General features: G+C 43.8%; 2 protein-coding genes across 7 annotated transcripts in view; one reads left to right on the top strand and one right to left on the bottom strand.

Annotated features, from left to right (window-relative positions):
- Nucleotides 1–10,946, bottom strand: part of DCAF6 (DDB1 and CUL4 associated factor 6) — a 540,954-nt gene extending 530,008 nt beyond the window's left edge. For 3 of the 6 annotated variants that reach the window (XM_030203854.1, XM_030203855.1, XM_030203856.1), the window contains exon 1: nucleotides 10,317–10,946. In XM_030203854.1, coding sequence (XP_030059714.1) covers nucleotides 10,317–10,407 — 91 coding nt within the window. In that variant the 5' untranslated portion in view covers nucleotides 10,408–10,946. The remainder of the gene's footprint in view (nucleotides 1–10,316) is intronic. The other 3 variants (XM_030203858.1, XM_030203857.1, XM_030203859.1) reach the window with 1 other exon arrangement.
- A 9,565-nt stretch (nucleotides 10,947–20,511) lies between these two features.
- The window catches only part of MPC2 (mitochondrial pyruvate carrier 2), a 129,018-nt gene continuing 125,308 nt past the window's right edge, over nucleotides 20,512–24,221 (top strand). Inside the window, exon 1 of the mRNA XM_030203860.1 lies at nucleotides 20,512–21,034. Coding sequence (XP_030059720.1) covers nucleotides 20,935–21,034 — 100 coding nt within the window. The 5' untranslated portion in view covers nucleotides 20,512–20,934. The remainder of the gene's footprint in view (nucleotides 21,035–24,221) is intronic.

The raw sequence follows: 24,221 nt of genomic DNA, 5'->3' as shown, positions 1-24,221 counted from the left end.
AACTCAGTTCTTCAGTTCCACAGGACCAAAGTCCACCACCCTAACCACTAGGCCACTCCTCCACTCTAGTGCAAGCAAATATAAGAAACTGAGAACTGAACTAGAGATCAATCCAGATATTTAAAATGTTAGCCGCTGCAGTTTAATGTAATTCGGATATTCAGCCCCATTACCTGGATACCAACAGGTGCTGAATATCCGGATTCAGCATTGCCTGGCAACATTATCTGGTTAGCAGCAATATTTAAGCTGCTAACTTCTCAGCTGGGTTCTCAGTGTGTCATCAAGAGCTGGAGGTATGTCACCAAAAATTTGACAGACAACAAGTCCATGTTTTCCTTAACAACCACATGTGCTTGAAGACTGGTGAGAGTAGACAGGGATTTGAAATCCAATGTTGCTTTTCTGCTCTTCTCCACTGTTTCCCTCTCTCTGTTCTTGTGGCAACATAGTAATTTGCTTTCTTTTCCTTTGAGTACAAACAACTTAGCATTGCCTTTGGTGCAACGGTCAGTATATCAAACAAAAGTAATTGATAAATAAATGACGGCTCTCTATTTCCACTTCCCCATCACCTTCTAATGATCACCACTGCTGCCATCCTCTGATAGAAATGTTGCATGTCTGCTATTACTCCCTGACATCCCCCCACCCTCAGCAAATACTACCACTACGTCTTAGGCTTACCTGCATTGCAACTACCATCAAAGCTGTCACCAGCCAAGGCTAGGAATTCTGCATTCTCCCTGTGGCTGCGATGACTACTGCCAGCCTGGCCCAGTAATGTAGGGTCTTACATCCTCCTCTGTGACTAGGATTGATGCCATTTCTGGCTGCACAGGAGATGGCCTGAGGAAACACCCTTGTTCTCTCTCCTTCTGCCAACTCTGACAATTGCATGGAGACGGCAAGTTTTAAAAAGAAGAACTGTGGGGGAATGGCTTTTAAAAAGTAGAGGGAACAAGCGGGGAGGGCGGAGGATGGAGCCTGGAGGATATGAGAAAGAAAAGATGAGCCTAGTATAGTGGTAATGCTACGAAAGAACTTGCCTTGAGTTTAGCTAACCATTTATGTGGAGGAGTGGCCTAGTGGTTAGGGTGGTGGACTTTAGTCCTGAGGAACTGAGTTCTATTCCCGGCACAGGCAGCTCCTTGTGGCTCTGGGCAAGTCACTTAACCCTCCATTGCCTGCCGCATTGAGCCTGCCATGAGTGGGAAAGCGCGGGGTACAAATGTAACAAAAATAAAAAAATAAAATAAAAATCTAATTATCCCAACTGATTCTGTACCACGCATCTTGTTCCCATCATATATCTTCACTGGTCCCTCAGCTATATGGTAAGCCATATTGTAGAAAATCATTAGCAACATGTCTATGTTAGTTGAATGTTCTAATGCATGATTAGGTGCATCATTAGTATTATGCTAACCTTGTATTATATCATGTGCTTTTTTTGTGCCGGTACAGCATACTGGCACCTTTTCTTCCCAGGGCCAGCTCACCTGCCCACCCTTAGCACCCCGACAGCCCTACTTTCTGTTCCTGCCACCCCGCGTTTAAATCTTTAATTTTTTTTACCTGACGTCGCAGCGCCGCCAGCGGCGTTAGTGAAAGCAGCAGGCTCGCCTCCTCCAACCTTCTGTGTCCCACCCTCGCGGAAACAGGAAACTACATCAGAGGAAGGCACTGTGTTTTGGGCTGGTCATTTGGACTTGGTTCACTTTCATCTTTGTGTACTTTGCTTTGCTTTTTGTGGAAGACTTGGATCCCCCCCCCCCCTTTTTTTTGTGCTCTAATATTTAAACTGCACCATTTTCAATAAAATTTGGGATATATTATCCTGAATAAATCTGCAATAAGCCTACACTCACCAACCACCTTACCTAAACAATGCTGTCACCATCTAGTGATTATCACGATAAGTGCACATGCCATTTTTAAATTTATTATTTATTTATTTATGAATTTGTACCCTACATTTTCCAAAATTTGAAATGGAATAGGGATCTTAGAAGGAAGATTGTCTGAAGAAGTGGACTTTCAGGAGTTTTCGAACAGTTAAGTAGATGGTAGTACGTTTTATGACTTTCAGTATTATGTTCCACATTTTGGGACATACATATGTGAAGCTGGTTGAGTGTGCAGATTTGTATTTTAGGTCTTGGCATTTGGGGAAGTGAAGAGTGAGGTAGGTTCTTGTGCATTCGACTGCATTGTGCATTGGTAGTTCTATTAGGTTTGTCATGTATTCTGGTGCAAGGCCAAACATTATCCTGTGGACTAGAGAGCAAATCTTGAAGGATATACGTGCTTTGATGGGTAGCCAGTGAAATTTGAGGAGCAGTGGTCTTGTGCTTTCATTTCATTCATTCAAGTATTTATATACTGCTTAGACCTAAGCAGTTCACAGTTTCATTTTACAGGTAATGGGACTGTCCCTAGCGGGCTCACAATCTAAGTAGTACATTGTACTACCTTTGTACCTGGAGCAACGGAGGGTTAAGTGACTTGCCCAGAGTCACACGGAGCTACAGAGGGAATTGAACCCAGTTCCCCAGGATCTCAACCCTCTGCTGACCATCAGGCTCTAAAAACATTTTGCTCTAAACCTAAACAGGAGTATCTGATTCTTATTCAAAAAATTGTATTTGGAAATATGTTTTGAAAGAAACTGCAAGAAATGGACTCAACTGATGGCCAAGTCAAGAAGCAGTAGGGCCCATCACACTGAAAAAAAAACATCAAGATGGTTGAAGAACCAGGTAGTGAAGTAACATTGTTTAGGTGAGGTGGCTGGACAGTTATACAGAAAACAAGCTTTGTACAGTTTGTTTGGGGTTTTTTTATGAAACATTTTGGCTCTCCTCTGTACAGACTCCAGAACAGGTTTTTATTTTTGCTGACAGTAAGCTTAGTGTGAATTTGTCTACTATTCAACCCCATATTGAAAAACTGTCTGTAGCATATCAGTCTCAGGTTTCTATTGATGAATTAAAAAAAATTATTATTATTATTATTATAAACTATAATTGAAAAGTAAATTTTGTTAAATATTTTAGGATTTCCCTTTCATCATTTTTCACAAGGAAATATTTAATATTTTCTTTTTGTTCCAACCAAGAAATGCAGTATTCAGAGTATCATACACATGAACACGTCAAATATGACAACAGAAAAAAGGTTAAGGACCACTGTGCTAACCCGATTAGTTGGGATACCCTGAATATCCTTGCTAACTAGATAACCTCCAGCTCCATCCAAGTACTATCCAGATAGTGCCGAGGCAATCAAAGGAAATATTTAGCAGATCTACCCAGTTAGTGTCACTGAATATGCCACTGGCTGGCATTTATCCAGTTACCAGCATTTGTTAACCAATGTGAAGAGTACGAGGACATGGAGTGGGAAATAGCCAGGGAAGGGGAGGGAAGGGCTCCTTCGGGGTGGCCTGAGTCCGCTCCTAGGGGTGGTCGCCATAGATTCCGGTCCCCAAGGATCCAGCATGTTAGGGACAGCAGTTGGTCACCTTCCTCAGAGGAAATAGTGAGAGCCAAAGACTACAATTCCCAGCAGCCCCCAAGGGAGACACAGAGTAGAGCTAGGGACTACCCTTCCCAGCAGCCCCTGAGGGAGACACAGAGTAGAGCAAGTAAGAATTATTCACACTACCAGTCCCTGAGGGCTAAGGGGAAGGAGGAGAGGCTGAGTAAATTCAATCGGGAATGAAGAGCAGCTGGGAGGGGTAAGGGTATAAGAACCCATGGATTGTCAATCAGGGGACGTTGGGGAGAAAGAGAGAGAGAGGAGAACCTGGAAGAGGAACCCATGGATATCTCAGCTCTTGCCAAAGCTAAAGGTAGAGAGTTAAGAGGGCAGATGGCAGCCTGGTTCTCGGGCTTGATGCAGGGAGGCAAAAGGTGGCTGCATCAGAGGTGGGATTAAGGAACGAATGTTTCAACCAGGGTCAAGTGGGAGGTTGTCAGGAGTTGGTGCTGACAGTGAAAGGGTGGGACCCTTACATTCCCCTGGCCTGGTAATATGTGGACAGGGGGGAAAAAGGTTGAAGCGGAAAAGTGTTTAAATTGGGTTTTGTGCTGTGATAAAAGTGAACTATTTAAATTGGAGGTTTGTGCATCAACAATGACTCTCTCCCTAATCAGAAAAGTTGAAGGACCCTGAGAGAGAGAGAGGGATTGTTTCAGAGGGAGTTTGGAGCTGAGTGGGGGAAGTGGTGGTGGAAGCCGGGATGCACTGGGGGGCAACACCCACCTAGGAGTCAGTCCCAAGCAGGGGATAGCTAAGGGGGAAACCTCCAGACTATAAACGCGAAGAGGTTGAGCGGGATAGCCCTGACTGTGGATTACAATATAGCTCTCCCTGTGGTCCGGTGGATTGCATAGGACCTTGTGGAATTCCAAACCCCCAGAATGCGGAGGGTAAAAAGAAAACTTCCAGACTGTAAAAGTGCAGAGATCGGGCAGGGCAGGACACAGGCTATAGGAGCCCTATCACGCTCCTCCGTGGCTGGGAGTTTTACACCAAATAAGTGCACATTCAGTCTAGTTCTCCTTTCTTCCACAGTGCTTCCCGCAATAGAAAATTTCCTCTTACTCTTAGAAGGTGTGCTGGTAGCAGGAATGCACAGGATCCCCTATGCATGTTTTGCTAGTTTTGGCTAGCACTGTTGCTTATTTTTCCAAAATGACAAAACATCATCAGTATCGCTTGAACATAAATAACCTGTCCAATTCATTAACAGCTTTCAGAGGAGATATTGTTCCATAAAAGTCACTCAGAAAACTACTAACATCCATTTTCATTCTTTCAACTTTCTCAAACACCTAAAGATGTTAAGGAGAGGTGGGGCGAGATGACATGTTGCATGTAGGAGGGAGCTAGAGAATGATATGGGGCCAAAGTTTGTTCCTATCCCCACCCTGTCCTTGCAGTAATTCCATTAAAATATTATCATTACCATAGGCGCCCGGTATTGAAGGCTTGGGGAGGCTAAGCCTCCCCAGCCGCAGCAAGCCGGCTCCTCCCCCTCCCTCAGGATCCGGTCCCGGTCCCTCACGTTACCGACCTGATTCTTCGTCTTCGGAGCTGTCAACGCTAACTCTCCCCCGCTGCGCTAGCGCTGCCGGCGTTCGCACTTTAAAAATGGCCACCGAGACTTCCAGAGGCAGCCTCGCGAGACTTCTGCTGAAGTCTTGGAGGCCATTTTGAAGCGTGAACGCCGGCAGCGCCAGCGCAGCGGGGGAGAGTTAGCACTGACAGCTCAGAAGAGTCAGGTCGGTGACATGAGTGGACCGGGTCCGGAGGGAGGAATTCGCCGAACAACTCGGGAGGGGGTGGCAGGGGAGAGAAGGGAGTCGCTGGGCATTTGTGGAAGGAGGGGAGAGAAGGGTCACTGGGTATAATGGGTGCATGCAGGGCAGGGGAGAGGAGGATCATTACTGGACATGGGTGTATGGAGGGCAGGGGAGAGGAGGGTTGCTGTGTATGGGTGTAGGGCAAGGGAGAGGAGGGGAGAGAGAAGAAATGCTGGACATGGATGGAGGGGAGGGAAGAGGGAGGAAGGAGATAAGATAAGGGGAAAGGAAGAGAGGAGAAAAACTGCACATGGATGAAGAAAATAGGCAGAAGCTGAGGACCAGAAATGAAGAAGAAAGGAGGAAAGAAATAAATGGAAAGGAAGCCCTGGAAACGGAGGTAAGAGGACAGATAGCTGCAGAATCAGATACTGGGCCAGCATGATCAGAAAAACAGTCACCAGACAACAAAGGTAGAAAAAAATCATTTTATTTTCATTATAGTGTTTGGAATATGTCCACTTTGAGAATCAGGTGCTCAACATTAAAAGTTTATATTTATTTACTTATTTATGGCATTTTATCCCACATTAAACATGAATTAGGGTGTTTTGTGGCTCTACATGAGAATTGTGATGATATGATCTCATATTGTTGACAGCCTGCATTTTCCGTATGGGTGGTATATTGGTGTATTAGGTTCTGCCCAGTGTAATATTTATGGTACAGTAAGGTTCTGAGTGTGTTTTTGCACAAAATTGTGCATAGTGTTTTGCAGTTGAGCGATTGTGGTTAGTATATGCTTTGAGCAACCACTTTATTCTTTGACATATGATACATATCTAATATCTATATTTAATAAAAGGTATTAATTGTGACTTATTTTTATTTATTTTTTTCTGTGTGTTATCAGACAGTTATGGATTTAAGCTCCACCCCTGGCTCCACCCCTAACCCCGCCCCCTTTAGCCTCCCCAAACAGTTGAGCCACCGACCGCCTATGATCATTACCATGGATTTACTGTGTGTCCCCATCCCCATGTCATTCCCTAGTGCTGAGCTTCACCTTTAAACTCGCCAAGGAGTGCCAAGACCAAAGTAATCGTCACTTTGGCAAGCCAGGAGACACACTCCTGGTTGTGGGACTCCCTTGATTATTTTATGTATATAAAAGAGAAAATATGTCTGAATTTATACTTCTAAACAAGGCTAAAGTGAATCCTTTTCATTACTCCCATAATTCATTATGCATATGTGAGTAATATTTTCTCTCTCTCAGTGGTGGCTGACTGGAAAGTTTTATCTTGTTACTTGCCAAGGGTTTTTCTTTTTTTTTGTTTTAATTTGTATACCTGGAGTCACTATATCATTCCTTTGCTGCTTTTTTTCTCTTTGGACCCCTCAAAGCTTCCTCCCCAAACATACTCCTAACTCCCCCAGATCTTTCATTGACCCCCACCACCAATGACCTAGTAGGCATCCACTGTTCAATCCCCTACCCTCACCCCTCATAGGCTCCCTTGGACCCCCTCCCCCACAGGACTCCCCAGACCTCAAGCAACCGCTGGTGGCTAGGAATATGAGGCAGCACCGATCCCTAGTCATTTCTGCTCCTGCACGCACCAGATTCATAATGGTGCCTGTGACCCTAGCCTTTTTTAAGCCCTTTTGCCCTTACTGCCTGACCCCTACTGGTAGTATCATGAAACTACTGCTAGGGGTCATGGGTGCCACTTTAAATCTGACACCAGAAGCTGTGATTGGGAATTACTCCAGCCCCATATCCCTAAAACACCAGCAATTGTTTGAGTTAGGCCTATGGGTGGTGGGGAGTCTGGAGGGGAGGCTAATGATGGTAGCGGGTAGGCTTGAATAATGAATACTTAATGAGCTTTCAGAAAGGGTGGGGGGAAGAGTCTTTTTCTGGGGGATAGGGACCAGAGAAGCCTTGACAGTGCTTAAGTGGCTCCCTGGGAGCAACAGGCCGCACATTAGTGGCCCATGTAGCTTGTGAGGTTGATCACAAGTTGCATTATTCTTTTAATGAATCCCTTAGTAAATCAGGCTGCAGTAAAATGCTGTATTTTTACCACAGCGTAGTAACATCCCCCCACCCCTTACTGTGAAAAGGCTAAGGTATATTGGCATTTCTATTCACTTACACAGTGAGTAAATACATAATTTTTTTTAACTGAAAGATACAATATTAGGACACATCTAAGTTTTCTGTCATCTTCAAAATGCCATCTTAAAAGCTATCAAAAAACTGGTGAGGAGTGTGCTGATAAGTGAACATCAAAGCTGCCAAATACTTCCTACCAATCATATTCAAAAATATTTGCCTTTTTAGTTTACTATGCTGAATATATTTTTTTCTTATTTTTAATGGGTTGCCATCAGCGTATTTGATTTCAAGGACTGTCAGTTTATCAGTTTTGAAAATAGTGTAATATGTAGGTATTTTTTATTTCTTTTGATAATGTAATACAAAGTCATACTGTTTCAGTACAGTCAAAGCGATCAATTCATACTTTTAGAGCCCATGACAATGAGCTAGTGCTTAAAGTTAGGGATGGAAATGCAAACGTTTACACATTCTTTAAATTGTTTAGTTGTATCAATTTTGTTTATTACATATTCTTTGCAGACCTAGGGGTAACTGGGTTGATGGCAGGTTACAACTCAACAGAGATATTGGCCAGAGTGCCATCCAGCTATGCCATGAGAACTTAAAATGCCAAACGCTCAGGCAACAACTTCATTAGTTTTGGTAGCTGTTTAATTATCCTGCATGGTGGTAGTACACCAGGAAGAAGAAATGGGCCGCTAGGTGCTGCGGTATGGGTTCATCTACCCAGGCTCGTACAGAACAAAAAAGAGGAAGAAAACAATAAGCAATACGGAGCAATTATCCTACACAGAGCCAGCTTAACCCATTAGCTAGGCTGGGATGGCAGCTTCTTATTGGGAGGAAGTGGGGAACAGACACACACACACACACACACACACAGGAAAAACTGTTAGTACATGACCCCCTTAATACCTTTACTACTGCCCTGCTCATACAAGTAGTCAAGTTTTTACAGCTTGAAGTTGAAATATTTCCTGTACACAATGCCAAGAATGAACTGGCTAGCCTGCATGAACCAACTGGTCCTTTTCTGCCATCATCTACTATGCTACATTTCACAGAACTTATTAAATTAATAAAAACAAATAAATTATACTACTATGGTTGCTATGGGGCCTACTATTCAGGATTTTACAAAACTGTGCTAAAAGGGAAGATAAACAGTGACATTAAAGGATGGGGATGGTTGTAGGAATGACAACTCCTCAAACTTCTGATCATGGAACATTTTGCAAAAAGAACATCTCATAGAAAAACAATTTTACCACCCTGTCATTATTTTGCCTGAAGGATCCCATGGATAAAATACATTATTGCAGTCTATCCAATTCACATCAGCCTATTTATGAGGTACACCTCAAGTCCTCAACTGTCCCTCCATAAGGCCTATCCAGGTATTCATGTTCCTTCTCAATGATACTGTTCTCCATGGCCATAAAGCCAACATAACTACAATAAACCACACATTATTACAGGTTCCTTCTAGCCTCTTCCCCTGCAGTTTATTTTGATTACTAATAGAAATGAAGGATACAGATAGTATTTCATTTGCTTTGGAACAATTTATTATTGGATTGGGTTGTCACAGTTCTGCCTTATTTGTTCTATATTTGATTTTGCTTCCTTCTTAAAACCAAGGACCATTTAGCCATTGGATCAAAGTAGCTAGGACAAACCTCACATCCTTTTACCCAAAAGAATACTACCAAATAAGTTTCTTAGCTTTAGCCATTCTTTATAAGATGATGGTAAGTATCCTATTATGGAATGTATTCTCCCTTGTGGGAAATTATGAAGTCAGGTATTATCACCTTTCAAAAACGTTATGTTAGTACACTATAGTGCACAGTAAAGAACAACAACGGGGTTAGAGCAGAGATCTAGGGAATTCAGGATTCAAATTCTGCTTCTCCCACTGGCTGTTTGAGATCATTGGCAAGTCAGCTCACCCCCCCACACCCCCCCCCCCCCCACTGCCTCAGGTACAACTTATATTGTAAGCCCATTTGGGTTGGCAAATAGCCTGCAAGATATGAGAAATAAAAATAAGTAAGCTGTTTACCTATTTATAACTCACCTGGCTCTCAGAGATTAAAAACTAAAACCCAAACTATAAAGCACTTAAAAAAAACAGCACAAAACACCTTTACAATAAACTAAAAATAGATAACTATTTTTTATCATACTGTCAGAATCATGTGGCAGGAAACCTGTTGCCATGTTTAGCATCAATTATGGGGGGGGGGGGGGGTCAGATATTGAGAGAATGTTATGTATATGAAAAATCTGTCCTGTACGGAATATAAAAATGTACACAGGTTTTGAAAAATTCCTTACATAAAAACTGACCAAAAGAAAAAGGCAAAAACTTTTGAGGTCACTTCGAAGTTAAATTCTAGATGAAAAACTTAACTTTAAAATGCTAGAAACTTGGAAGCAGATAGAAACTCTTGGAGAAAAGCTCTGCCCAACTGCGTTTGGGAGCTCAACGGTACGACCAGGAGGGGCACACAAGTCCAGCTGTCACTTTGTGCCTCTAGTCTACCCTGGCATAAGCTTTACCTTTCCCATGAAAAGGCGAGGTGACAAACAACAGAGATCAGCCACTGAGAGTAGACTTCCTATCGGCCCCTTTAGGTTATTTATTTCAATTTATTTTGAAACAATGGGGATCACGCCCTATTTCCCCCGAAAGAAAGGCACTGGGCAGCAAGAACTCTTGGAACCGATCGGATTTGTATCCAGGCTCCACATGACTGTGCGATGATTCCAAAGGAGGTCTGGTCCGGCAGGGGCGATACTCGATTTCGCCTCTGTCATTAGCCACTAATATTATGATAATAATTATGATTACCATGCAGGACTGTACTCACCCAGGTAGTTGCTGCGCAGCGTCGACGGCTGCTCGAGCCCCAGAGAGCGCTTCCGCACGTCCCATAGCAGATTGGGGCAGAGCCGAGACATGACGTGAGAAAGTAGGGTGCTCTGAACCCCCGGATTAGGTGCAGCACTGGCTTTAGAAGGGAGAGAGTCCGGGTGGTGCTGCCTCTCTCGCTCCCTCCCGCTTCACATTTCAGGGGTGCCGGTCCCGGAGGAGAGGGGGCCTGTGCCCTCCCTACTCACCGCTGCTCTCGAGCTCTGTCGCCCCCTCCCTGTCCCTGTCTGCTAGCTCTGTTTCCTTTCTTGTCAGCGAGTGCGATTCCAAGTGCTTCAGTCAACCGTAACCTCGCGAGAGTGCTGCTGCCGCCGCCATCCGGCCTCGTAGTAATCCAGCCCAGCCCACTCCTGCACTTGCTCCTCCTAAACCTCTTTGTCTCCTCCTCCTCTTGACGGCTCCCAAGCGGTCTCACTGTGACAGCAACCCCCTTCGTGACAGCACCTCGTTGCTAGGTTACCAATGAAGACCTGCGCGCACCAGAGCGAGAGCGGCAGTGAAAGGGAGGACCGGAAGGAAATAGCGTCGCACGTGACTAGTCTCTCCGAGGCCAGCCTGGCCCATCTTTGATTAGGTAAAGTGCCCTTCGGATTCGGAATCGTGGGCGTTTCTGGTGTAAACCTTACTATGGTGGGTTCATTGCTATTTAGGATAGGGTCATATACAGTTCCGGTTTGGTCTCGTTGCACGCCGAACTTGCAGTTCGTTCTACTACTACTACTACTTAACATTTCTATAGCGCTACAAGGATTTAGATCTATAGGTGCAAAGAGATTGGAACAAACCCAGTGTTGGATCAATTGGTAATATAGGGTATTCAGCTTTTCCATGGTTGGACCAAAACTGGATCCTACATAGGGTGAATTTACCATCTCTGACCCTGAGAACCGGGGGGGGGGGGGGTGGATTCATAATACCTAAATAACATGCAGAGTGGTTTTTCTTGGGGGGGGGGGGGGCGGTCCTGTTCTCACTTGTGGGTTCATAAATATGGTCTGTAGTCATTCCTTGATCGTTCAGAATGAATTATTAAGTCTCATGAACAAACTGAGAAGTTGTGAAATTCCTGCACATCATTTTTGTAGCCTTCATAACCAAAGGAAATACTTTTCTGGCGTCCCAGCTGTATAAAGATGTGCTATAATAAATTTTCTCTTCCATTTTGCATTATTTTGTTATGTGTGGAAAAAAAATCCGTTTCAGTTGCGCTACAAAAGAACAACTTTTAAGTATCGATTTTCACAGATAAAACAACCTATTCTCTTAAAAATAAACTGAACTTCAGAAATAACAGAATTGAGAAGCAATCTTTTAAACATTCTTAAAAATGAAAGAGATGTAAGCCTCATCATGGCAAGTCTACCAGTAAAGATTAAACAAAGTAGTTTTCAACCATCCATGTAATCGCATCCACAAAACAACTATCAGTTAATGTGTTATATTACGTATATTGTGTTGACATTGCAAGTAGTATACTATGCCATACTTGTGTTATTTGAATATTTTTACTGCTGTAAGTTTTGCCTATTGCTCATGTTTATTCTATTCTTACTGTACACCGCCTTCAGTGAATTCCTTCAAAAAGGTGATAAATCCAAATAAATATACTTCCCTCCCCCCCCAAAAAAAAAAACTTTTATTTTTTTTATTTGAGGGAGAGTTTGAAATTTCAGTTTGATGACTGCATCTGGTGTGTCCCAGAGGCACTAAGTTACCAAGCCCTGGTTTTTATGTTTACACCCCAAAGCAGTCTTAGATTTATTGAAATCCATGCTGCCTGGCCCATAATGTAAGGCTGTCAGAAAGCCAGGCCTGACCTAAAATCTACCTCTTTGAACTGGATAACTCTGCAGCTCTGGTGAACTTTGCTTGTTAAGGCTTTCACATCTCATATTCATTTTTTGAGGAAAAAAATTGCTTCATTTTGATGGAAACATTTGTGAAAACTCCATTTCTTTGCAATGATGGTAAGGATTTTCTATGTATTTTAAAGTCCTATGGCAGGCGATAGTGATGGCACTTAGGGCTGCACATACAGTGGGGGAAATAAGTATTTGATCCCTTGCTGATTTTGTAAGTTTGCCCACTGACAAAGACATGAGCAGCCCGTAATTGAAGGGTAGGTTATTGGTAATAGTGAGAGATAGCACATCACAAATTAAATCCGGAAAATCACATTGTGGAAAGTATATGAATTTATTTGCATTCTGCAGAGGGAAATAAGTATTTAATCCCTCTGGCAAACAAGACCTAATACTTGGTGGCAAAACCCTTGTTGGCAAGCACAGCGGTCAGACGTCTTCTGTAGTTGATGATGAGGTTTGCACACATGTCAGGAGGAATTTTGGTCCACTCCTCTTTGCAGATCATCTCTAAATCATTAAGAGTTCTGGGCTGTCGCTTGGCAACTCGCAGCTTCAGCTCCCTCCATAAGTTTTCAATGGGATTAAGGTCTGGTAACTGGCTAGGCCACTCCATGACCCTAATGTGCTTCTTCCTGAGCCACTCCTTTGTTGCCTTGGCTGTATGTTTTGGGTCATTGTCGTGCTGGAAGACCCAGCCACGACCCATTTTTAAGGCCCTGGCGGAGGGAAGGAGGTTGTCACTCAGAATTGTACGGTACATGGCCCCATCCATTCTCCCATTGATGCGGTGAAGTAGTCCTGTGCCCTTAGCAGAGAAACGCCCCCAAAACATAACATTTCCACCTCCATGCTTGACAGTGGGGACGGTGTTCTTTGGGTCATAGGCAGCATTTCTCTTCCTCCAAACACGGCGAGTTGAGTTCATGCCAAAGAGCTCAATTTTTGTCTCATCTGACCACAGCACCTTCTCCCAATCACTCTCGGCATCATCCAGGTGTTCACTGGCAAACTTCAGACGGGCCGTCACATGTGCCTTCCGGAGCAGGGGGACCTTGCGGGCACTGCAGGATTGCAATCCGTTATGTCGTAATGTGTTACCAATGGTTTTCGTGGTGACAGTGGTCCCAGCTGCCTTGAGATCATTGACAAGTTCCCCCCTTGTAGTTGTAGGCTGATTTCTAACCTTCCTCATGATCAAGGATACCCCACGAGGTGAGATTTTGCGTGGAGCCCCAGATCTTTGTCGATTGACAGTCATTTTGTACTTCTTCCATTTTCTTACTATGGCACCAACAGTTGTCTCCTTCTCGCCCAGCGTCTTACTGATGGTTTTGTAGCCCATTCCAGCCTTGTGCAGGTGTATGATCTTGTCCCTGACATCCTTAGACAGCTCCTTGCTCTTGGCCATTTTGTAGAGGTTAGAGTCTGACTGATTCACTGAGTCTGTGGACAGGTGTCTTTCATACAGGTGACCATTGCCGACAGCTGTCTGTCATGCAGGTAACGAGTTGATTTGGAGCATCTACCTGGTCTGTAGGGGCCAGATCTCTTACTGGTTGGTGGGGGATCAAATACTTATTTCCCTCTGCAGAATGCAAATAAATTCATATACTTTCCACAATGTGATTTTCCGGATTTAATTTGTGATGTGCTATCTCTCACTGTTACCAATAACCTACCCTTCAATTATGGGCTGCTCATGTCTTTGTCAGTGGGCAAACTTACAAAATCAGCAAGGGATCAAATACTTATTTCCCCCACTGTAAGTCAAAGGAGGGAGACAGTGGCACAACTTTGCCATAGCCATACAAACACTGAAGCAGGCTGACAGTGCTGGTGAGGGGCAGGTATAAATGTTTGTGAGTAAAAGTATGTGCAAACGCACCTAGTTTTTAAAGTACACATTTAAATTGATTACTCAGCCTGTGCTTTGCCAAAAACTTGTTCCTGAACATACCTACATTGGAGTCATGTACAAGTGTGTGAGTTTCTGTTTGTTATTTGCTATATTTGCTATACTATGTTCTATTGCGTATTGAGTTGACCTTATACACTACACTGTCAATTTTAATGTTCTGTATTACGTAATGTGTTGACATTGTAAGTAATATACTATGCCATACTTTGTATTGTTATTTGAATATTTGTACTGCTGTAATTGTCTATTGCTCATGTTTGATTTATTCTTGCTGTACACTGCCTTGAGTGAATTCCTTCAAAAGGCGGTAAATAAATCCTTTTAAATAAAAATATACTGCCCTTTCTGGCACACAGGTCAGAATGGTTTACTAAGTTGCACTAAAAACGTTACAAGTTTTGAAAGGAACGCCAAAAATTAAGGAACAGAACTCAAATGTACCACAAGAAAGAGAAAAGGAAGCTGCAGGTGTGAATAAAATCTTTAGTTGTGCAATAGCATCTGAGGTAGAACAGCCAAGCAATGGTTAAAAAAAAAGTATGTTTTTAAGATATTTAAATTTTGTGTATGAATATTCAGAGTGAATGGGAGGTGGGAGAACATGCCACAGTTTTGGTGGTAGAAAGGAAAAAAAAAACAGAATTTCAGGTGGATTCATAAGGGGCCTTTTTTGGAGCTGGCAGAACAAACCGATGGGTGTCTAAAGATTAGAGAGAGTGATTGGGAGCATTGGAGAGGATATATAGGAAGGGACACCAAGGTAGTCTTATGGGTAAGGCAAAGAATCTTGAACCTGATACGATAGAAAATTGATAGCTAATGGAATCTAAGTAGAAGTATAGTGGCTGTGGAATTGTATAGTCTAGATTTCTGATTGGTGATAGCCATAAACGGAATTACAGTAATTATCCAAGAGATAGGAAAACGTGGATGTTATTGTTTATGCTTGTACATGAGGGAACATATGAATAGCCACGCTGAGTCAGACCAATGGTCCATCTAGCCCAGTATCCTGTTTCCAAACAGTGGCCAATCCAGGTCACAAGAAATCCAATTAATAGCAACATTCCATGCTACCAATCCCAGGGCAAGCAATGGCTTCCCCTATGTCTATCTCAATAGCAGACTATGGACATCTCCTCCAAGAACATGTCCAAACCTTTTTTTTAAACCCAGCTATTCTAACCACTGTTACCTCATCCTCTGACAAGTTCTAAAGCTTAACTATTTATTGAGTGAAAAAATATTTCCTCCTATTTGTTTTAAAAGTATTTCCATGTAACTTCATTGAGTGTCCCCTAGTCTTTGTACTTTTTTGAAAGAGTTAAAAAAATAGATTTACTTTTACCGTTCTACACCACTCAGGATTTTGTAAGTGGCATTGAATGTGCATATAGTGGCATTTATGCAAGGAAATGTCTTCTTAAAATAGCTCGCTATGTGTTCTCTGGATGTTGTGTGCACATGTGGGGATAGAGGATTGAGGCACTGGGAGAAAGGGGCTGATGCTATGGCAGGGAGAAGAGTCCTAAGGGATGATGCAGGGACTGTGGGTAAGAGAAGTTTGATGGTGGGTGAGGGTCCTGATGCTGGCAAATGGGAATGGAGAAGGGGGTTGATGGTTGCAGATGCTTGGGTAGGGGTCAAATGCAAGAATTATTTTTCCTTTGATTATGAAGGCTGTAAAAATTATTTGCAAAACTGTTATTTAACCTTTGAAATTTTACAATTTTGTCTGTCCATTGAGAATTTAGTTTAACAATTCAAGTATAAAGGACAGTGAATGACTAGAGGTCATTTGTGGGCCCAGATGCTAGGGGAGAGAGGTGAAACAGGAGGGCAGTTGGGGCGGAAAAGCAGGGCACATGCAGGTGGAGATGGCGGGATGGATGCTGAAGTGAGGAGGAAAAAAGAGTAAATTAATACTGGATAAGGAGATCATCAGCCCACCTAGGAATAGGGAGAATGCAGTATAGATAAAAGGGAGGGCAGGAGTGGGGGAGCAGCAGAGGCAATGGATGTTGGGAAAGGGGAAACGAGTAATAGGGCTATGGAAAGGGTGAGAAACAAAGGGACTGGTTTTTGAACAAGGACAGAAATGGGGGAGGTAAAGGAAGAATGGGAGTCAGGTTGGGGGTAAGATGTAAGAATGGGATTAGAAGTGGAGAAGGGATGAGTGACATGGAAAGAGATGGAACTGGCAAGGGCTGAGATGTAGTGGAAGGTAGTTGAGGCTAGGGATGGCCAGAGGAATAGTATAAATAGTGGAAATAAGGGGAAATGGGTGAAAGACACAGGAAGAATAGGATAGTAATGCATGTTATACATTATTACAAAACCCTACAAAGTTACTCAGGACCTAAAGAACAAAGGTACTTTGGGAAAATTGAACAAGCTGGATTAATACAGATCTCTAAAGACACTCTGCTAACAGAATACCTGGCATCGGTCACAAATGTAGAAGACAGATATATCCTCTCCAAATACAGGATAAATGACCCTAAACTAATATACAGACAAAAATTACCTGAAACTCCAAGAAGCTAGTTGCTGCATGCAGTGCAACACCAAATAGAAGAGATGTATTCCCACCTGTACTTGGCAAAATATGAAGACAGCAGATATGTTCCCAAAACGGACACATATTCCACTCCCTAAATGAAAATAAATTATTTTTTTCTACCTTACCCCTCCCCTCCCTTTTTAACAAAGCCATGCGGTAGTGCCAACACAGCCCATTCAGAATGGGCTGTGTCGGCATTGCCGTGCAGCTTTGTAAAAGGGGGGGAGGTTGTCTGGTAATTTTATTTTTCTAATCATATTAGTCCCAGTCTCTGGTTCTTCTTTCTTCTACCTTTTGGGACCTCCTGTCCATTTGCCATTTTTTCCTCCTCCTGTCTTCACTTTATTTTTATTTATGTATTTGGGTCATTCCATGCCAAGTGGTCTAAAATTAAAAAAAGTTCCCACCATCATGTTTTCCAATTTTGTTCAAATTTTATCTGTTGCGCGAGTCAGGTGTTAAACGAAGTTTCCCAAAATTTGAGGTGTCTAACTGCAATAGTTGCAGATCTAGACCCCCTTTTCTGAAAGGTTGTCAGTCCATGAGCGCACGACATTTACCAAAATGTCATTTTTGGGGTCTAATAAAATGCAAACACATTTATAAGAATGACTAAAAAATTCAAATCCTGTACAGTTTTTGATACTAATTCCGATGAAATACATTTTAACATTATGGATGCAAAATCCAGTCAAACAAGTTGACTCAAAGTGTGCATCAAAATTGGTCGCGACTCATCAGAACATATTTGGACCAATATTCAGATTGCAACAACTTCCATGCAAAAAAAGATACAGACTTGAAATTTTGAACAGGCATTATGCTTGTGCTGGACATAATACTGCCAGATTTGCAACTAACCAGCATCTATAACCACCCTGCAGGATCTCTTCAAGGTTGGCTCAGCTCAAATGGTAAAATATACCAAAATTCAAAGCCAATTATGAAAGAAGAGTCTGCCTGAATCAGCTTGTGAACAGTATCATCTGAAAGAGAAAATTGTGCTCTTCAACACTGATATGTTTTTGTTTTGCAATGCATTGGCATTGTGTGAAAGTTACCAGAGGATGGTCAGAGAGGGGAAGAGTTGAGGCACAGAAACTGGAGAGTGAGCAGTTTGAGAAGAGAATAAGATCAAGACAGTGGCCATTCTGGTGAGTGGGGGCAGTGGAGCACAGTTGAAGATTGAAAGAGGATGTTAAAGCAAAAAACTGAGAAGCATAAGAGTCAGAGGGATCATTAGCATGAATGTTAAAATCCCCAACAGGCAGATGATCAAAAGCCCCGCGCTGTTCCTAACAGCTCTCTAAAAATAGCGCTGGAACAGCGCGGGGCTTTACCGCACGGATGATCAGAGATAATGCATGCAGATGTAAGCAGCGCAATCATCTCATCATGGGGTAGAAGTGCGAGCCCAAACCTGTCAAACATGGGGGCTGGAGGTCCGGTGGACCTCCGGTCCCCCCGACAATCCCACACCCCCCAGGTTCAGGGAGGGCTGGAGATCCGATGGGTCTTCAGCCCCCCCCCCCAAAACCCCCCGAAAAAATGGTCCCTGGTGGTCTAGTGGCCACTGGCCTAACCCACTCCCTCCCAACAAGCAACGGGGCGCTGGAGGTCTGGCGGACCTCCAACCCCCCCACCCCCACCCAGCATTGTCTTCAGTGGTGGTCCAGCGTACAAAAAGAAACCCCCTCCCAACCCCCCCTACCTTGGTTGGAGGAGGGAGATAGCCTGCCTCCCTCCTCTTCCTTGAGTCGAGGACGACAAAATGGCGGCACCCAGCCCAATGCATCCTGGGATGCGCTGGGCGGGGCTACAGACCATATAAGGGACCTCCAGCCCCCCCCCCCCCGTCGCTCGTTGGGAGGGAGGGGGTTTGGCCGGTGGCCACTAGAACACCAGGGACCATTTTTTCATGGGGTTTGGGGGGGGGGGGGGCTGGAGACCCACCAGCTCTCCAGCCCTCCCTGAACTCTGGGGGGGGAATAGTCGGGGGGACCGGAGGTCCACCGGACCTCCAGCCCCCTGTTTGCCGTTTGCTTTGGGGGGGAACGGGGGCCTGCCAGCATGCAACTGCATGCTGGATAGGGCTCACCATTCCTCCCCAATGATTGTCAAACAACCCAAATGTTGGCGCGCTGGGCACTGATCATTGGAGATGAATGCGCTAAGCCCTGTTTAGCATGCATTTGCATGGTACTTGCGCAAAGAGCCCTCAAACGCGTTGTTTCACGCGCTCGAGGGCTCTAATGGGCAGTAGCAAACGCCGGCGCTAACAGCCTCTAGCGCTGGCGTTTGCTTTTGATCATGAGGGTGCAAGAATGAGGGAAGGAGATGAAGGTTCAAGAAAGAAGGAAAGCCAGGCATCAAAGTCAGTGAGAAAGGAAGAAAGGGACTTTTCAGGGGGTCGATAAATGACTTCTCGGAAAGGCAGAGGAGCAAATAGACGGATGGAGTGGACTTCGAAGGAAGAAAAACAGTGAGACTGAGGTGGAAGAAGAGGTTGAAATCTACAAGAGGGTGAAAGTAGTAGCCCAACACCACCTCCGTGGCCAACCGTGCGAGGAGTGTGGGAGAAAAGATAACCTCCATGGCATAGGGCCGCGACTGAAGCAGAGTCTTCATGGTAAAGCCAAGTTTCAGTTAGGGCAAGCTGATGGAGAGTATGAGAGATAAAGAGGTCATGGATGTAGGAAAGTTTGTTACATACAGAGCAGGCATTCCACAGAGCGCAAGAGAAAGGCAGGGAAGAAGTGGGGAGGCGAGGAATAGAAATTGGATTGGAGATATCATGTTGTGACCTGCACAAATAGGATGAGAGCTGATGTGGAGGACCAGGATTGGGAGTAATGTCCCCAGCATAGGGCAGGAGAAGGGTAGGAGAGGTATGACTATCTTTTACAATAATAGTATTAAAAAATATCAAGTGCATTTTTATAATATACCAGTGCAGTCCACAAAACAAAAGGAGCAAGTTTCCACATGCCATCTTTTTCTTTTGATCTAGGCACAGGGAAAAAAGATTTTAAAAGTTCCAAGCTTTGAACCTAATTCATGTTTAATGTTGGATATAAATGTCATCAATAAGTAAATAAATATGAATGTTGAGCACCTGATTCTCATAACATATCTGTTTTAGTAGCCCTTTACTAGGAGAAAGAAATCTGTGCACGAATAGTAGAGTGTCCCTATAACCAACCCCTCCAATTAACAATGTATAACAAATTATTACTCTATGAAAAGTTATTCTGTTATTATACTTCCTCTGTGTACATCCGAATGCTGCACAAGCTGGAATGTTTGAAAATATAAGTGGGATCAAATAAAAATGCTACCAGCAATGAAGGACGACAATATGAGTTTATCTTGTTGTGCAGACTGGATGGACCGTGCAGGTCTTTTCCTGCCGTCATCTACTATGTTACTATGAATGCAGCAGCTCATAGGTTTGTTTACTTAGTTTTAAGTATACTGTGATGACGGCTGCGCGGGGGAGAAATTAAGCCAATTGGCTTCAACGTGTTGATGTCATCCTGTCTCCTTGTTTTCATCCAACCTTGAATTACAACACACCATCCGAAAAGAAAAGGCAAGGAAACAGCCGATAGCGTGCGTTACTGCTCACGTAACTCGCTGATTGGTCGGCCGTGAGAGCCATCAGCAAGCCCTGAAACATTGGAATGTAGCTGTCCAATAACTGCGAGAAAGGAGGAGTAGTGGGCGGGCTGCGCTTTACTTGGTACATATGGTTTTTCAGCTCTACTACAAAGTTCTTGGACGTCACGTGTTTGGTTTGGGGAGGTTGCTACTGAGGGCAGGCTTGGGTAATGCGAACAGCGTACGTCTTTTCCTAAGCGCGAGAGGTGGATGGAGCCGGAATAATTTGGGGGATAAATGTGTTTAGTGGTGCGCGCGTAATAGGCAGGTGCCTCATGACGGTTGGGAGGCGGTGTGTTCGGATGGGCTGGCAGTATCTGAGAGTGACGGTTGAGAGGCGGTGCAGATTCCGCACACACCACAAGGGCTGAGTGGAGCCGGTAGTGGCGCTGCTGGACTGGTGGAGGACGCCGGGTCATTTCTTAGGAGTAAGCTGTTTGTGAGGAAGGGCGACTGGTGACAGCGCAAGAGAGCACGCGCCGCTGCTTGTATTTTAGCACCAGCACTCCTCTTTCTCCATTGCTTGGGGTTGGAGGAGCCCACTGCAAGAATGGCTGCTACCGGACTGCGAGCGTCTTATCACCGCGCCCTCGACAGGATTGAGCTGATGCTGCCAGCTAAGCTGCGGCCGATTTATAACCACCCGGCAGGTGAGAAGCAGCCCAAGGCCCTGACTTGCCTGAACTTAGCTTTTTTTTTTTTTAATGCCTTCCATCTCACCTTGTATGTCTTGCGCTAGCGAGAGAGATTTTTTGCATACACAGCTAGCTGAAGGATCGGGAAGTAGGGATCTGGATTTATGCACCAATTTTTGTTAGACGCAGCGTGGGAAGAATTTTGTTAGGACCTTTAGAGGCATATTTTCAAAGCACTTTGGGAGGCTAAGTTCCATAGGTTTCTATGGAACTTTGGGAGGCTAAGTGCTTTGAAAATGAGCTTGTATATGTCTTTGTTAGTAGCATAGTTAACGGCCGAAAAAAAAAAGATTTAATTGGCTCATCCTGTTTGAAGTTCACTTTTGTTTAGATGGGTAGAGAGATCCACTCTGTTGGTTATTATTGCCCTGTTGTAAATGAATAGACCTAGACAGTAAAGTTCAAAATAAGAAAAAATATGAAGCTGGTTAATTTCATGACTGGTTAAATCCGTCCATTTGTATGTGTGCTCCATCTGCTTTAATACATCTGTTTCTATCCACAATCCACATAACTCCACCCCCCAAAGCCCTTGGATGCAGAGGAAGCATTTAAGGCAAGGGCAGAAAGGGTGACTGAGAGAGCAGAACTTGAACTTGCATCTTAAGAGCTTTGACTTCATTAAATGCCTTAACCACATATACATGTACTTTTCTGACTGAATCCTGAGCTCCATGCAGCCAAAAGGAAGTCAGACAATTAGTAGAATCGGAGCCCCTGCCTAGAATCGGAAAATAATTTCATGTCTTTTGAGTTTATTTTATATCTGTAGGTCACCATTTGGGTTATGATGTGATTTTTTTTAAAGGTAGGTTAATCTAGTTTGTGCTTTTTAGATAGTACATTTTGCCACAAAGAGGATTCTTAAGATATAGGATTGCAGAGTTTTGTTGTTTTTGTGACCGCACCATCATAGAATAAGTGTTTCTGATCTTCTAGCAATTGATCCTCATCTCATCCTACGTTTGTCCACTAATGAGGTAGATGGGATGTAGGCCCAATTAAAGATGAAGGTATGAATAGAGGAGGGAAAATGAGTCCTGTAGCTTGTTCATTCTACTAAAACTGTTTACTAAAAGCATTTGCTTTGTGTATGCCACCTGTCCTGCTTACAGCGAAACTTAATTTTATCTTGTAATGCTGTTCTAAATTTAATATAAACCAATAAACAATTCCTCGTATAATAGTAAATAAGCAATGGAAATAGTATAAAAGGAGGCAGGTTGAGCAGGCTTCATCATTATTGGCAAAAAAACCCTCCCAGATAGACATGTGGATTTAATTATTACTACTACTATTACTACTTATCACTTCTATAGCGCTACAAGGCATACGCAGCGCTGTACACCATACATGAAAAGACAGTCCCTGCTCAAAGAGCTCACAATCTAAATAGGACAGACAAACAGAACGACTAAGAGGTAAGGGAATTAGAGGTGAGGATAAAAGGGTACAGTGCAAGTGAGTAGTGGTTAGGAGTCAAACGCAGCATTAAAGAGGTGGGCTTTTAGCCTGGATTTGAAAACGGCCAAAGACGGGGCTAGACAAACAGCCTCAGGAAGTCTATTCCAGGCGTGAGGTGCAGCAAGGTAAAAGGAACGGAGTCTGGAATTAGCAGTAGAGGAGAAGAGGACAGACGAGAGATTTAATTAGCAAAATTATCTGCTTTAAATACTTAGTGGCGTAATCTTTCTTCCAACTGAACCAAAAACCAGACTGTGACCGATGGCCAGCGTTCCGTTAGGCTGCGTCAGGGTCAGTCAGTCAAAAATCTGTGGAGAGAAGAGAAAATAGCAGTATATGTTCAAAAATATTTTTCCCGTTAACGTCCTCAAAACATTGCTTACTTTAGTTCTGTTCAGCACTGACAGAACTGCAGAGACACAATCAAAAATGGTGATCCCTGTACATTGCATGACATCAGACGGTCTGACAAGCAGAAGCCAATCAAGGAAATTCCAGTATAAGGACAGGACCTTTTTCAAAAAAAGCAAAAGAAGGTCCCTGCACACATGCAGGAGCAGGAAAGACAGACCTGGGAGAAGCAAGCTTGCTGGTGCCAGGCCCCCTCTTGGAGTCATTGGTGGTCTCGTTTTGCTTTACACGTACTGCTTACATTCTGGACATCCACACATTGAGCTAAATCACCTACACTATATTACATATATATATATATACTTATCATGCTCTTTTCTTGCTATATATATTTCACAGCACTGTTTCTCTTTCCTGCACTGCTGTTTTTTATACATTGTGTCTCTCTTAGTATCTGAGGATCTGAAGGTGACAAAACAGTGTGACAAGGCGGTGGCCGTAGCCGGAAGGTTACTAGGCTGTATAGGGAGGTGTGACCAGCAGAAGAAACGAGGGGTTGATTCCCCTGTACAAGTTGTTGGTGAGGCCCCACCTAGAGTATTGTGTTCAGTTTTGGAGGCCTTATCTTGCTAAGGATGTAAAAAGAATTGAAGCGGTGCAAAGAAAAACTTTGAGAATGGTATGGGATTTGCGTTACAAGACATATGAGGAGAGACTTGCTGACCTGAACATGTATACCCTGGAGGAAAGGAAAAACGGGTGATAAGATACAGACGTTCAGATATTTGAAAGGTATTAATCTGCAAACAAACCTTTTCCGGAGATGGGAAGGCGGTAGAACTAGAAGACATGAAATGAGATTGAAGGGGGGGGGGGCAAACTCAAGAAAAATGTCGGAAAGTATTTTTTCATGGAGAAAGTGGTGGATACTTGGAATGCCCTCCCGCGGGAGGTGGTGGAGATGAAAACGGTAACAGAATTCAAAAATGAGTGGGATAAACATAAAGGAATCCTGTTCAGAAGAAATGGATCCTCAGAAGCTTAGCAGAGGTTGGGTGGCAGCCAGTGGCATAGCTACGTGGGGCGCAGGGGGAGCGGTTGCTCCCCTAAACAGCTGTTTTGAAAAAATGACGCCTATGCGCCTCGTGGCAATAAATATTTTTTTCTGCTCCCTCCCGTGTCCTCTTCTGCCCGTCTCTCCCGCCCCGTCCGCGTGGTCACTTTTTACTTCCCTGAAGCCTTCTCAGTCTCCCTCCTGCGCAGCACCGGAGATTCGATTCAGTCAGCCTTCTGCCAGTGTCGGGGCCTCTCTCTCTCTCTCAGGCGC

This window comes from Microcaecilia unicolor, chromosome 5 (genome assembly GCF_901765095.1).
Source record: "Microcaecilia unicolor chromosome 5, aMicUni1.1, whole genome shotgun sequence".
Taxonomy (NCBI): domain Eukaryota; kingdom Metazoa; phylum Chordata; class Amphibia; order Gymnophiona; family Siphonopidae; genus Microcaecilia; species Microcaecilia unicolor.
This window is presented reverse-complemented; position numbering and strand designations above follow the sequence as displayed.